This window comes from Bombina bombina, chromosome 6, assembly GCF_027579735.1.
Source record: "Bombina bombina isolate aBomBom1 chromosome 6, aBomBom1.pri, whole genome shotgun sequence".
Taxonomy (NCBI): domain Eukaryota; kingdom Metazoa; phylum Chordata; class Amphibia; order Anura; family Bombinatoridae; genus Bombina; species Bombina bombina.
The window spans coordinates 229,743,718-229,758,127 of record NC_069504.1 but is presented as its reverse complement, the minus strand read 5'-3'; the positions used below and the strand labels follow the sequence as shown (position 1 = coordinate 229,758,127).

The following is a 14,410-nucleotide window of genomic DNA, read 5'->3' as shown; positions in this document are numbered from 1 at the left end:
GATAATCCAGGGCCCTGCTCGCCATCTCAGAGAAGTAACGCAAGGTATCGCCCACAAAGCTCCAAAGGAGTATCTTGGAAAAAGGGACAACTGCCTGACCCTACGAAGTGCTGCCCTTCGTACCCAACCTTGACACCACTATTGACAAGCCCCAAGGCTAGCGTAACATTGAGGACGCAACACACCCTAATGGCAAAGACCATAGTCTGACCGAGGGAATTAGCTGAAATAGACGATAGTCAGAGAGCTTGAAAAAGCTTTTATTCAAGGAAAACTACCTTGAGCAGGCAAACGTTGGAGCTACAACTCCCAAAGAAGGCAGGGAACTCCTGTCCACCACTTTTTAAAAGTAACATGACTCGGAACAGAGAAAAACATGCCCCGAACACCCGACCAGATGATCCCCCCCAAAAGTGGGGAAAGATGAAGCTCTGGCATCGCAAGAAAGAGCGCATTAGGCTAACGAGTCAGCGTCCAGAAGAACCTCAAGTGAAAACCAAATGTTAATCACCCGGCAAAAACAGACCAAACAGGTCACACACCTCTCCCAACTTCCATTTAAAGGAAATAATGGTTCTAAGTCTTGGGGGACCTGAAGAACCTAAAATCGTCTGCCGAAGCATAACCACAGCCCAGGCAAGTAGCCCGAATCGACAACCCTTAGAGTGATACGAACAACCCTCCGTCCGAGAAGTTGCATATAAACCACAGGCCTCATACATCAGTAGGATCCGAGCCCGGAGTCCATAGAATAGGCCTAGAGGTATCCTCAGCACCATAAAGGTGACATGAACCCTGGTAACAGCTGAATAAGCGCTGACCAGTACCAGCCTGTTATAAGAGCACTCTGGAACTGTTCAAGGTCCAAGAAAATTTGTCCCGAAGGATCGATAAAGAAACTAGAAATGAAAATTCTAATATTCAACAATGTGTGCGCAACTCCCCGAGGGAGTGCCCACGCGACCATGAGTCGCAAGTATCAGTTTCAAGAAAGAACATTCATAAAACGAAATCTAACAGACCTGAGCTCAAGGAAAAACAAATTAAACACATCAATCCGAATCAAAAAATAAAATGAAAGGCAGCACCTATCGGTGTGAACTCCCAAGGTGAATGAGAACGACAACAGGACCAGCCCGAGTAGGAGGTCCCATTCACCCAAGCTCAGAAAAGGAACCAAAAAACATATAAAAAATAAAATGAAGACGATAAGGAGATTGGCTTCATCCCCTAACTTCATATTCATTTTGCCATCCAACTTCTAAGGCCTCAGATCCTGCTGCCCATAGGACTGGGATCCTCTAACATTGCCAAAACTTGTCATTAAAAGAAACACTAAGGCGAGCCAGCCTACAACAGAAGGCCAAAATCATCCCTCGCCGAATCTGATGGAGACCACGGCTCTGAGATTGGGGCCCCTGAGCCTCAGGGGCCAACATTTCCCTGGAAGGCGAACTGAATCGGACGATCCCCGCTCGATGGGCCTAGGTTAACGGAGCACGGACAGTATCGGAGAAATACTTCACTTGGGAGATTTAAATGAGACAGTGCCATAGAAATGGCCATGCGGAACGTGCCGTAACCTCCGGCAGCAATAAGCCACTCTCAGAAGAAGGAGTGAAGGCCATAGGGACACCTGAATGCGTAGCGGGAAAGGGTCTTGGGCCCACGCCTCACGGGTCAAAGAAACCTTGGAGGCGGATGGCTCAACGCACTCTAAGCTCCCAGACTTAGGAGAAGAGAGTACTCTAGAACGGAACCCGGAACATAACTAATGGGCATTATTTTCACGGGCCCATTTCATATTCATCACGAGACACATCCTCCGTATCAGAGGCATCCGTGTTCGGCATATCAGAATCCTCCATAATCTAGGGATTACAAAAAGCTAAAACTAACTGGCACCCTTTGACACCCCCAATGGCTGGGGCACTCACCACTCCTGTGAACCAGACAAGCCATGAGCTAGACTCTCTCGGTCGCACACGTCACAAGGTGCACCGTGCAGTCACAAAAAGGGCGCGTGACCTGGAATGATTGCATAATTAAAAAGAAGGCCGTTATGTTCCGTAAAGGCTGTGAGCCTAAGTAAAAGCTACACATTTGCAGACAAAACCATATAATAAAACATGATTAAAAGTCCCCCCCCTGTTCAATAACCCCCAACAGGAGATATTAACCCATGATTCCTTATTAAGATAAAAGGAGTCCCCACTGGGACCCTTACCTTGTTTCGTTAACATTACATTCACATATCGAAATAAAATTAAACGATCTTACCGGAATCTACGCCGTTGAATAGGAACACAGCCCTTCAAGTGTGACAGATAGTAGCCTCGCTTCTGACATGGACTTGAGTGAAGAAAGGTAGGCAGCGAAACTCGTCAACGCTGATTACCAAAGGAGCTGTTAATACGAGTCGGGATGGGTTCACAGGAAAACTCTCCCCTGCATCTCCGGACTCTAACTTTCATCCTTGCTCTCACTGAGAGGCTGACAGGACTACTTAAACTCCAGTCCCATTGCGAAGAGTACTACCCTCCATGAGAGACTATCTCGAACTTCTGACACTTCTCTGCCAACCTCCTGTGACGAGAGGCAAAAAATGACTGGGGGATGAGGGAAGTGGGGGAGGTATTTAAGCATTTGGCTGGGGTATCTTTGCCTCCTCTGCGTGGCCAGGTTCTGAATTCTCAAAGTAATGAATGCAGCTGTGGACTCTTCCCTTTTGAGAAGAAAAACTGGCCGAATTAGAATATAAAAAGAGGGCGGGGTCGTGGACTCTCCATGCCCAGAAGGAAAGAAATTTATCAGGTAAGCATAAATTTTGTTTTCTTTCCTATGGCATGGAGAGTCCACAACATCATTCCAATTAATTTACAAGTGGGGAACCAATACCCCAAGCTAGAGGACACGGATTGAAAAGGGAGGTGAGAACAAGGCAGGAGGACCTAAACAGAAGGACCACAGCTTGAAGAACCTTTTTCCCAAAAAAAGCCTCAGCCGAGGCAAAAGTATCAAAAATGTATGCAAAGAGGACCATGTTGCAGTTTTGCATATATGTTCCACAGAAGCATCATTTTTGAAAGCCCAAGATGAGGAGACAGCCCTAGTGAAATGAGCTGTAATTCTCTCAGGAGGCTGCTGTCCAGCTGTCTCATAAGCTAAATGGATAACACTTCTTAACCAGAGGGAAAGAGTAGAAGAAGATGGCATTCTGACCTTTGCGCTTACCAGAGAAAACCACAAACAGGGCAGAACATTGCCGAAAAATTTTTAGTTGCTTGGAGGTAAAATTTTAGAGCACGCACAACATCTTGGTTATGCAAAAGACGTTCCTTATGGGAGAAGGAACAACAATTTCCTGATTAATGTTTCAATACGACAAACCTTAGGGAAGAAAAACCCAGTTAGTATGAAGGACCACCTTATCTGCATGAAAAAAAAATGGTACGGGGAATCACACTGCAGAGCCGAAAGCTCAGAAACTCTGCGAGTGAAAGAAATAGCAGGGAAGAAACAAAACTTTCCAAGATAACAATACTACAGGATACTATGTGCTAAAAGAGACTGCACACTGAGTGGCACTGGCCCTTGTGGACAAGCATGGAAGTTTTTCTACCTTTTGTTCTGTCTTAGTTTAGTGCGTCTCTCTATTTTCTTGTTTTTATGCAAATTACTCTTAGGTTTTCCCTATGAGTAAAAGGGAAAAACCAGAAGTGACTCCTTGCACATATGCCCCTAGAGATTGCAACCGCACCTCACTGACGAGGCACAAGAGAGGCCGAAATGTACGTCTGGGGTTTGTTGTTTTCTCTTGTTCAGAGAAGAATTGTCTGGTATTTCGGCGCTGGACTGCCATTGGGCAGGGTCAGACTGATATGCTACAGGATACTAGCATGACTTGCTGTCTTTTAATTTGTTGAAAATAAAAGTTAAATTGTATCTAGTTACTTTGATCCATAATCACAGCTTAGTGCATAGAAGCATTCTTTTTTGGACTAACTCACTTTTGTGTGACTTTGCCCTTATTTTTAATATTATAATTATGCTTTAAGCACTGCTCCTTATAGCGACAATATATTTATTTTACAAGGTCCATAGGGAGTTATATAAACCTTTAAATTCTATCCCTGTTCCTTTTTGCTCTTAAGATCTTCAGGTTATGTCAGACCCAACCGGACTCTGGCAGAATGACCTGGAGAAAAAGAAAGAACAGGAGTAACCAACCCTGGTAATTTTATCAAGGGGTAGCAATATGTTAGAAATAAAGCAAAGACAACCTCTCTGATTTCTAACTGCTAATAGCCACCATTACTCTTACTAAAGAGATTGACATGGACACAGCATAGCCCCTAATCCTTGCTTGCAGGGAAAAGTACCAATTAAAAGGATTAAATATCTTCAGACACAATCTTCACACATCCTCCATTGACAAAGGCAAAGAGAATGACTAGGGATTATGGGCAAGGAAAGTTACACTTAATAGCTTTGCTGGGTGCTCTTTGCCTCCTCCTGCTGGCCAGGAGATGAATATCACAATATTATTTGGAATGACGTTGTGGACCTCTCCATGCCATAGGAAAGAAATTAGTATCTTCAAATTCAGCAAACTAGTATAAATGCATATATACCACTTTTAGAAATAGATGTTAGATATTTCAGGTGATAATTGGTGGATTATCAGCACAAGCTTGTGGCAACTAAGAAAAATTGTGAGAAAAAAGAGCAACAGCGATTTTGATGGTAGATAAGAATACCAATCAAGCCTGCCTATATTAAATTCTTAGTGCAATTTTTTATTAAATTCTCTGGACTGCCTTATGCATCTACCAGCAAGTCTAAATCAAAGCTAATCTGTAAAAGCGTATCAAGTTGAAATATACTAGACAGCCATCCTTTAAATTAATTAATCCACACATTTAAGTTTAGCAGAACTGGCCCCAGCAGCTCTGGCTTATAAACAGCCCTTGCTGACTACAAAATATTAGTTAAACTAAGAAGAATACAGAATTTTGGATGATCTGAAAGTAGGTATGTTCACATTAGGCATACTCCTCAGCGTTTTTACAGTAATATAGATGTGTATAACATTGTGACATAATCCTTAAATATTGTCAGGGTTGCTGTAATGAGCGTACTGTGTCAAGAAGGGCCCTTCTTTCTTTATCTGTGCAAATTAAATGTTGTAGTTAGAGCAGAGGTCGACTTACTTAAAATAGGTAGAAAATTCACTAACATTAGCAGAAAGAAAGGCGGTGTGTATATTGCAGAATACCACACCCAGAGCTTCTGTGAGATGCTTCTACAACATCTAGTAATTATAAGGCTTTAATACTAATAAGGTTTTGAGAGAGTGTAACAGAAATGTAGATTCAGGATACTAGATATTTGCTGTTTTTGGCATTATCTGCATTGTTGAGGAACATGTGACCATTCATTTGAAAGGGAAGACCCAAAAAGGAAAAAAGGCATTCTTGTGATGGAATCATGGATTGTTTTGGGACTTGCAAAGGATAAGTAAACATTTGTGTAATAAAGCATCTTGAAGTAGATTTTGCACAAGTTTATATAGGCTTTACATGCACTTCGTGCTGCCATGATAATAAGAGCAACAGACGTGGTGTGCTTTTTGCAGTATTAAAATATTGCTGCTGAAAAAAAAAACATATTTAGGGCTAGATTAAAAAATGGAGCGCTAATTTATTGTGTGCCTGTAAGCTGGCAAACTTTGGCGCACAATAAATAGCCAGCTATTAAAAGTGGTGGTTATTGCTACCGCAAGCTCACGGTAGCATTTAGTGTCCAAAAATTAACGGAGATCAGATCTCTGGTTAATTTTCCAAAAGTGCCCAAATTGGTGCCAAATTTACGAGTATTATTATTATTATTTTTAAAAAAACAATACCATAAAAAATAACTGCACAGAGCTGTGTTTAGGGGTTATTGTCGGCGGGTGTGTGGTGTTCCTGAGTGCATTGTATTCCCACAGTTTTAGTGTAAGCCTCCCTATAACAGTGATACAGTCAAAACATCATCACGAGGCACTTTTAGTCAAACTATAAAATTAATAAACAAATTCTAATACAAACTATATATAAACATAGAAGTTACTTACAATGTCCTCCTCCCATCCCTCCATAGTGGTTTGATACAGCAATTAAGTTATAGCGACAAGGACCTGCATTGGGATTAATCAGGAATTTCGACATGTCCAAATTCACTGTTGGGAAAGGAAAAAAAATACAATTGAAAGTTATTAATTTTTTCTAGAACATGAAACATATAGCTAAAAAAAAGGACAAAGTGTATTGTGTGATCTGTCTTAAACATCAGAATCAAAGTAAATTTGCTATTTTTTGTTTAAAAAAAATAATTAAAAAAATAAAGAAACTTCTACTTGCTGAACAAGGTAGAAAGGCACTATTGCGGTATATTGCTTTATTCAATTGGTTTTAAAGGAACAGTCATACTCCAGAATTTGTTATTGTTTAAAAGATAGATAATCCCTTTATTTACCATATGCAGTTTTGCATGACTAACACAGTTATATTAATACACTTTTTACCTCTTATTACATTGTATCTAAATCTTTGCAGATTGCCCCATTATTTCAGTTCTTGACAGACTTGCATTTTAGCCAATCAGTCGCTGATGATAAGTCACTACACGGGAGTGAGCACAATGTTATCTATATAGCAAACATGAACTAACGTTGTTAGCTGTGAAAAACTGCCAAAATGCAGGGAGATAAGAGGAGGCCTTCAAGGGCTTAGAAATTAGCCTATGAGCCTACCTAGGTTAGTTTTCAACAAAGAATATCAAGACAACAAAGACAATTTGATGATAAAAGTGAATTAGAAAAGTTGTTTAAAATCGCATGCATGCCCTATCTGAATCATGAATCTTTAATTTTAACTAGGACTGTCCCTTTAAAGGTGGTATAAATCAAGTTCTCTATCACACTTTTATGCTGTCTTTAAGTACAAAAGAGTTAGTACCTAACTAACCTATATGAGGGATATGAAGGGACAATACAATATCTAGGTATAGATATACACGATATTTGGAGGAAAATCAAAAACCCAACTGCCCAGAACTTTACATGTCTTTCAAAAGCCCATAAAAACCATGTCCAGAATAGATATCTTTCTGATTGATGAGCGTTTATCCCAACAACAAGTGTCAAAGCGACACTAATGCCAATATTACTCTCAGACCATGCACCTATCTCTCTGAATTGTTAGTAGCACCTGCGCACTCCTCTGTATCACGTTTCTTCTTTCCTACCACTTAACATCTGACCTAAAATTTTAAAATTGCACTATTGAATAAATATAAAGATATGAACACTTTAATAGAGATTACCTTTAAAACCCTGAAATATTTTGGGAAACAGCGAAAGCTGTAATGAGGGGGGAAATTATTGCTATGGTGCCATTTTGCTTAAAAAAATTAGGCTAAGGGAAAAGGAATCTCATAAATTTCTGCTTAATTCTTATAATCAGTATTTATCGGATAGAACCCCTCTCAATTGGGCAAAATACCTACGCGCAAAAAAGCGAGAGAGATGCCTTTATACTATCACAAGAAACACAAAAAGAATTAAGAAACTCAAGCCAGAATGTATAGATACGGCAATAAGTCAGGTAGATATTGGCTAAATTAATCAAAACGAAAGAAAACAACTAAATATGAGTAAAACTGCACCATAAAGGGGAACTTGTCTCTAGACCTGATGACATTCTGACAATATTTTACGAATATTTTAAAGAACTGTACGTGCCCAAAGCCAATGAGGTAAATAACTCGGATGACTTTTGGAGCAAAATTGAACATCCCACACTGGCTCCAGAAGACATTACCAATTTGAATGCCCCTGTCTCGACAGAAGAGATTGAGAAAGTAATATCCAAATTATCTTTAAACAAAGCACCTGGCCCCTGATGGTCTGCCTAGTGAATTTTATAAAATCATGCTTAGTGAAGCCACCCCGCATATTTGTACCCTTTTTAATAGTTTCTTTATTGATGGCAAACCCACTCCCCCATCCTTCTCTCAATCATATACAACATTAATACTAAAAGGAGGCAAGATCCCGCCTGCAAAGAATCATATAGACCTATAGCCCTCCTTAATGTTGACTATAAAATTCTAACAGCAGTACTGGCGGCTAGATTACAAGGGGTTCTTGCAAAAATTATCCACTCAGACCAATCAGGGTTTCTAAATAACAGAAACTCTGCTGCGAAAATTAGAGAGGTGTTGGTGGTGACAGAATATTACAAGACTATGTCTGACATAAATAGCGGGGGAGAGGGCATACAGGATCTTGCTGTCATTTCTATAGATGCAGAGAAGGCATTTGACTCAATCATCCACGACCATATATACTCTTCATTAAAACATTTTGGTATTAAAGGTAAATTTACTGACTTTATAGGAAACCTTTATGCCTTCTCTGCTACAAATTGATAGTAAAATAACAACTTCTCTCCCCTCTATCCCTATAGGCAGAGGAACGCGGCAGGGTTGTCCTCTTTCCCCCGCTTCTTTTTAACATTGCCATTGAATCTTGCAATTAAAATAAGACAAAGCTATAGATGGTATCAAAATTCATAATCATGAAATTAAGATCGGACTATATGCGGATGACCCTATTGTCTATATGGCAAATATTAAACTAAATATGCCGAAAACTCTTTTCTATAATGGATAAACTTTGGTTCCTTTTCCGGATACAAAGTAAAACTACACGAAATCTGAGATATATTGGCTCAGGAATACTAAAATTCGGTAACAAAATTTACCATTTCGGCAGGTTATAGACTCTTTTAAATATCTTGGGATTCATATCCCGGTCAGAACTGAGGATCTTTACAAATTAATATCCCTCCAGTGTTAAAGGTAATCAAAGAAAAACTTAAGCCCTGGATAATTTGCCAATATCACTATCAGGCCGAATAGCTCTATTTAAAATGCCCTCCTCCCAAAATTACTTTATATTCTCCAGAATACACCCATATTATATATTGGGGAAAGATATTCGACTAATTAATAGTTTACTTACAGGATTCCTATGGCAACGGGAAAAGAGCAAAAATATCTCTCAGGAAACTCTCAGTACCAAGGGAATCTGGGGGACTGGCCTTGCCTGATATTTTGCTATATAATCTCTTTTTCTCTCGCGTATACCTATAGACTGGATCATCCAGCAATAATTATATTTTAAATAATGAACTAGAATCCAATATCAGCTACCATACGATCTAACGGCACTGCTTCATCTCGACCCAAAGAAATTCCGATAGAAATTAAAAAGTTAAAAACAATTTACAATCGATCAAAGCTTGGCAAAAAATAGCAAAGCTTCTTTCAATAAATAGCAAAGCCTCTCCATATCTTCCGATATTAGGAAATCCTAAATTCCAGGCAGGTATTCTTTCAGATGTCTTTAAAAGATGGCAATATACTGGTCTGACTAAGGTCTATCAAATAATTGATAAAGAAAGACAATGTATTAAATCATTTCAAGAACTAAAAATAGACTTTAGCCTGCCAAATAAGACTTTTTCGCATATCTACAACTTAGGCATTATGCGCTGGAATTAGTTAAAAAAAAGGTTGGAACTGGAATATAGGTAAACTCGAAGACTGGTTGACACTAACCAGAAATGGCCATATCTCTATTGCACCGTGCTACTACTTTCTAGGTATCAATAAAGGTGCTACGGTTTTAGTACAACTGACTGCAAATTGGAATATATCAAATGTCTTGAATAATATAGAAACAAAAACCCTTCAACTTTCAATTAAAAGATTACTCAAAACACACTCTCAGCTACATGGAGAGAGGCCCACATTAAATTTCTTCACAGGGCATACTTCACCCCGGAGAAAGGTTACAAATGTGCTAACTTGGGATTCTATAAATGTCCCAAGTGTTCGTATCTGGCAGCTAATTTCTTGCATATGATATGGTACTGTCCAAGAATTAGGAATCTTTGGCTTAAAGTAGAATACTGGCTAAAGAACGTACTTAAAATAACCCCTCTTTCTCTAACACTATTTCAGATAGTATTTGGATTAAGGGAACAACCCGGCAAACAGAGTAGTGAAAAGATTGTAATCTCCACTATATTAGCCACAAGGTATTTAATTTGCAAAAAATGGAAGACCCAGTCAATTCCATCTCTCCCTGAAGTTAAAAACTGTCTAAAAAAACAGTGTATACTAGAACAAAGGGATACAAACATAGAGAATGAGCAGGATGTCAAAAGATTCTTCAATAACTGGGCAATTTTTTTAAAAATACTTTCTTCTACAGAAATAAATCACATAATCTTTCCGTTTCAAAATACAGAAATAGTCTTACTAGGAAATTGGTAGACAATGGAGGGGGGGGGGGGGAGAGAGGAGGGGAGGGGGGGAAGGGAAAGATTCTTGCTGTGGGAGTGGGGGGGGGCCGGGGGAAGGAGAAATTCTTCCTTTTTTCCCCTTCTTTCCCCTTTTTTTTTTTTTTTTTTTTTTTTGTTTGTTTGTTTTTTTGTTTTTTTGTTTTTCTGCACACGTGAGGGGGAGAAATGAGGTGGGATTGGGAAAATAAATAAAACCCCAAGACATTCCCATAGATAATCATGTGGGATGTAACAATATTAATTAATATAATTTTAAATACTGAGGCTACCCAGATTGAATACAGAATTATTTAAACAAAGATACTGGCCCATGATATGGTTTCATAATTATTTCTACTCTTGTTTTTTTTTTTTTTTTTTTTTTTTTTTTTTTTCTGTTTACTTTGGATGACAATTGTATTATCTCTGATTTGTATTTACTTTATCTCGGACTTAGATACCTTCAAAGATAAATGTAGAGAGGAAGGGAAAAGAAAAGAAGGAAAGAAAAGAAAAAAAAAAGATACACTTAATGTAGCTTCAAATCCCTTTTTTTATGTTGTGTAAAAATCATACTAATTTTGTGTAAATTTAGCAAATTCATTTTGATATATTTTGTTCTAATGGCTTTGTAGCTTGGTCTTTATATTTGTTTTTTGTACAAAATAGCAAATGTATGACACTGGATCTTTGGAATTTGTTTTGGTTTATAAATAAAGAATAAAAAAAAAAAAAAAAAAAAAAAAATCGCATGCCCTATCTGAATCATGAATCTTTAATTTTAACTAGACTGTCCCTTTAAAGGTGTGTATAAATCAAGTTCTCTATCACACTTTTATGACTGTCTTTAAGTACAAAAGAGTTAGTACCTAACTAACCTATATGAGGGATATGAAGGGACAATACAATATCTAGGTCTTATTATGAACTATCCACAATACTTTATTGAATTTTATTTCAAATACTGCCTGTAAATATATACAATAGTGTATACTGAAAAAATAATATTTAAATAATGTGTCCGAGTGGAAGCCACATCTATAGTAAAATGTGCCTTTGCTTTACAAGAAAGAACTTTATTCCTTAGCTAATAATACAATTTTAAAAATAGACAACTTTTTTGTCCTATTTAGGTGTTCTTAAATCCTTAGATTCCAATTAGCACTTAAGAGCTCTAACAATACTAACGCTGTGAAGATGAGTTATCATTCATGGAACTAGGATAGAATCGAAGAACAATTATCCAACATTCTCTAATATCATAATACAAACTATATAAAACACAAGCATCAGAAATGCAAGTATATGTATACATATAGGGGGCACGCTCTAAAATATATATATAAAAAGAGAGTACATATATAGAATATAAGCTACAGATAGAACAACAAGTGTCCATAAAATAGATGCACCAAAATATTAAGGATCTGTTTTCAGTCCCTCTGTCTTGGTTGATTGCAGAAAAACATAATTTATGTAAGAACTTACCTGATAAATTCATTTCTTTCATATTAGCAAGAGTCCATGAGCTAGTGACGTATGGGATATACATTCCTACCAGGAGGGGCAAAGTTTCCCAAACCTCAAAATGCCTATAAATACACCCCTCACCACACCCACAAAATCAGTTTAACGTATAGCCAAGAAGTGGGGGTGATAAGAAAAAAGTGCAGAAAGCATAAAAAATAAGGAATTGGAATAATTGTGCTTTATACAAAAAAATCATAACCACCACAAAAAAGGGTGGGCCTCATGGACTCTTGCTAATATGAAAGAAATGAATTTATCAGGTAAGTTCTTACATAAAATTATGTTTTATTTCATGTAATTAGCAAGAGGTCCATGAGCTAGTGACGTATGGGATAATGACTATCCAAGAATGTGGATCTTCCACGCAAGAGTCACTAGAGAGGGAGGGATAAAATAAAGACAGCCAATTCCGCTGAAAAAAATCCACACCCCAAAATAAAGTTTAAATCTTATAATGAGAAAACTGAAATTATAAGCATGAAGAATCAAAACTGAAACAGCTGCCTGAATTACTTTTCTAACCAAAAACTGCTTCAGAAGAAGAAAAACATCAAAATGGTAGAATTTAGTAAAAGTATGCAAAGAAGACCAAGTGGCTGCTTTGCAAATCTGATCAACTGAAGCTTCATTCCTATACGCCCAGGAAGTAGAAAACTGACCTAGTAGAATGAGCTCTAATCCTTTGAGGCGGAGTTTTACCCGACTCGACATAGGCATGATGAAACAAAGATTTGACCAAGATGCCAAAGAAATGGCAGAAGGCCTTCTGACCTTTCCTAGAACCGGGAAAAGATAACAAATAGACTAGAAGTCTTTCGGAAATCCTTAGTAGCTTCAACATAATATTTCAAAGCTCTAAACTAACATCCAAAGAACTGCAACGACTTTTCCTTCGAATTCTTAGTATTAGAACACAATGAAGGAACCACAATTTCTCTACTAATGTTGTTTAGATTCACAACCTTAGGTAAAAATTCAAAAGAAGTTCGCAACACCGCCTTATCCTGATGAAAAATCAGAAAAGGAGACTCACAAGAAAGAGCAGATAATTCAGAAACTCTTTATAGCAGAAGAAGATGGCCAAAAGAAACAAAACTTTCCAAGAAAGTAATTTAATGTCCAGCGAATGCATAGGTTCAAACGGAGGAGCTTGAAGAGCCCCCAGAACCAAATTCAAACTCCAAGGAGGAGAGATTGACTTAATAACAGGTTTTATACGAGCCCAAGCTTGTACAAAACAATGAATATCAGGAAGACTAGCAAACTTTCTGTGAAAAGAACAGAAAGAGCAGAGATCTTGACCTTTCAAGGAACTTGCAGACAAACCCTTTATCCAAACCATCCTGAAGAAACTGTAAAATTCTAGGGAATTCTAAAAGAATGCAAGAAAAATGATGAGAAAAAACACCCAAGAAATGTAAATCTTCCAGACTCGATAATATATCTTCCCTAGATACGTTTTTACGAGCCTGTAACATAGTATTAATCACAGAGTCGAGAAACCTCTTTGACTGAGAATCAAGCGTTCAATCTCCATACCCTTCAAATTTAAGGATTTGAGAACCTATGGAAAAAAAGGACCTTGCGATTAGAAGGTCTGGTCTTAACGGAAGAGTCCACGGTTGGCACGTGGCCATCCCGGACAAGATCCGCATACCAAAACCTGTGAGGCCATGCTGGAGCTACCAGCAGAATAAACGAACGTCCTTTAGAATCTTGGAAAAAGAACTAAGGCGGAAAGATATAAGCAGGATGATACTTCCAAGGAAGTGACAAATGCCTCCACTGCTTCCGCCTGCAGGATCCCCTGGATCTGGACAGATACCTGGGAAGCTTCTTGTTTAGATGAGAAGCCATCAGATCTATTTCTGGAAGTCCCCCATATTTGAACCATCTGAAGGAAATACTTTGGGTGAAGAAACCATTCGCCCGGATGTAGCGTTTGGCGACTGAGATAATCCGCTTCCCAATTGTCTATACCTGGGATATGAACGCAGAAAATTAGACAGGAGCTGGATTCCGCCCATACAAGTATTCGAGAGACTCCTTTCATAGCCAGAGGACTGTGAGTTCTCCTTGATGATTGACATATGCCACGGTTGTGACATCGTCCGTCTAGAAACAAATGAACGACTCTCTCTTCTAGAAGAGGCCGACGACTGAAGAGCTCTGAAAATTGCACGGATTCCAAAAATGTTGATTGGTAAATCTCGACTCCTGAGATTCCCAAACCCCCTTGTGCTGTCAGAAACCCCCCACACAGCTCCCCCAACCCTGTCAGACTTGCATCCGTTGAGATCACAGTCTAGGTTGGAAGAACAAAAGAAGCCCCCTGAACTAACGATGGTGGTCTGCTCCACTACGGTCAGAGAGTGTCGAACAATCGGTTTTTAAAGATATTAATTGAGATATCTTTGTATAATCCCCTGCACACTGGTTCAGCATACAGAGCTGAAGAGGTCGCATGTGAAAACGAGCAAAGG

At 38.6% G+C, this 14,410-nt stretch overlaps 1 protein-coding gene across 1 annotated transcript in view; it reads right to left on the bottom strand.

Moving 5' to 3' along the window:
* Window positions 1-14,410, bottom strand: part of USP15 (ubiquitin specific peptidase 15) — a 449,675-nt gene that overhangs the window by 53,115 nt on the left and 382,150 nt on the right. The window contains exon 20 of the mRNA XM_053716753.1: window positions 6,119-6,223. Within this exon, the coding sequence (XP_053572728.1) occupies window positions 6,119-6,223 (105 nt within the window). The remainder of the gene's footprint in view (window positions 1-6,118; window positions 6,224-14,410) is intronic.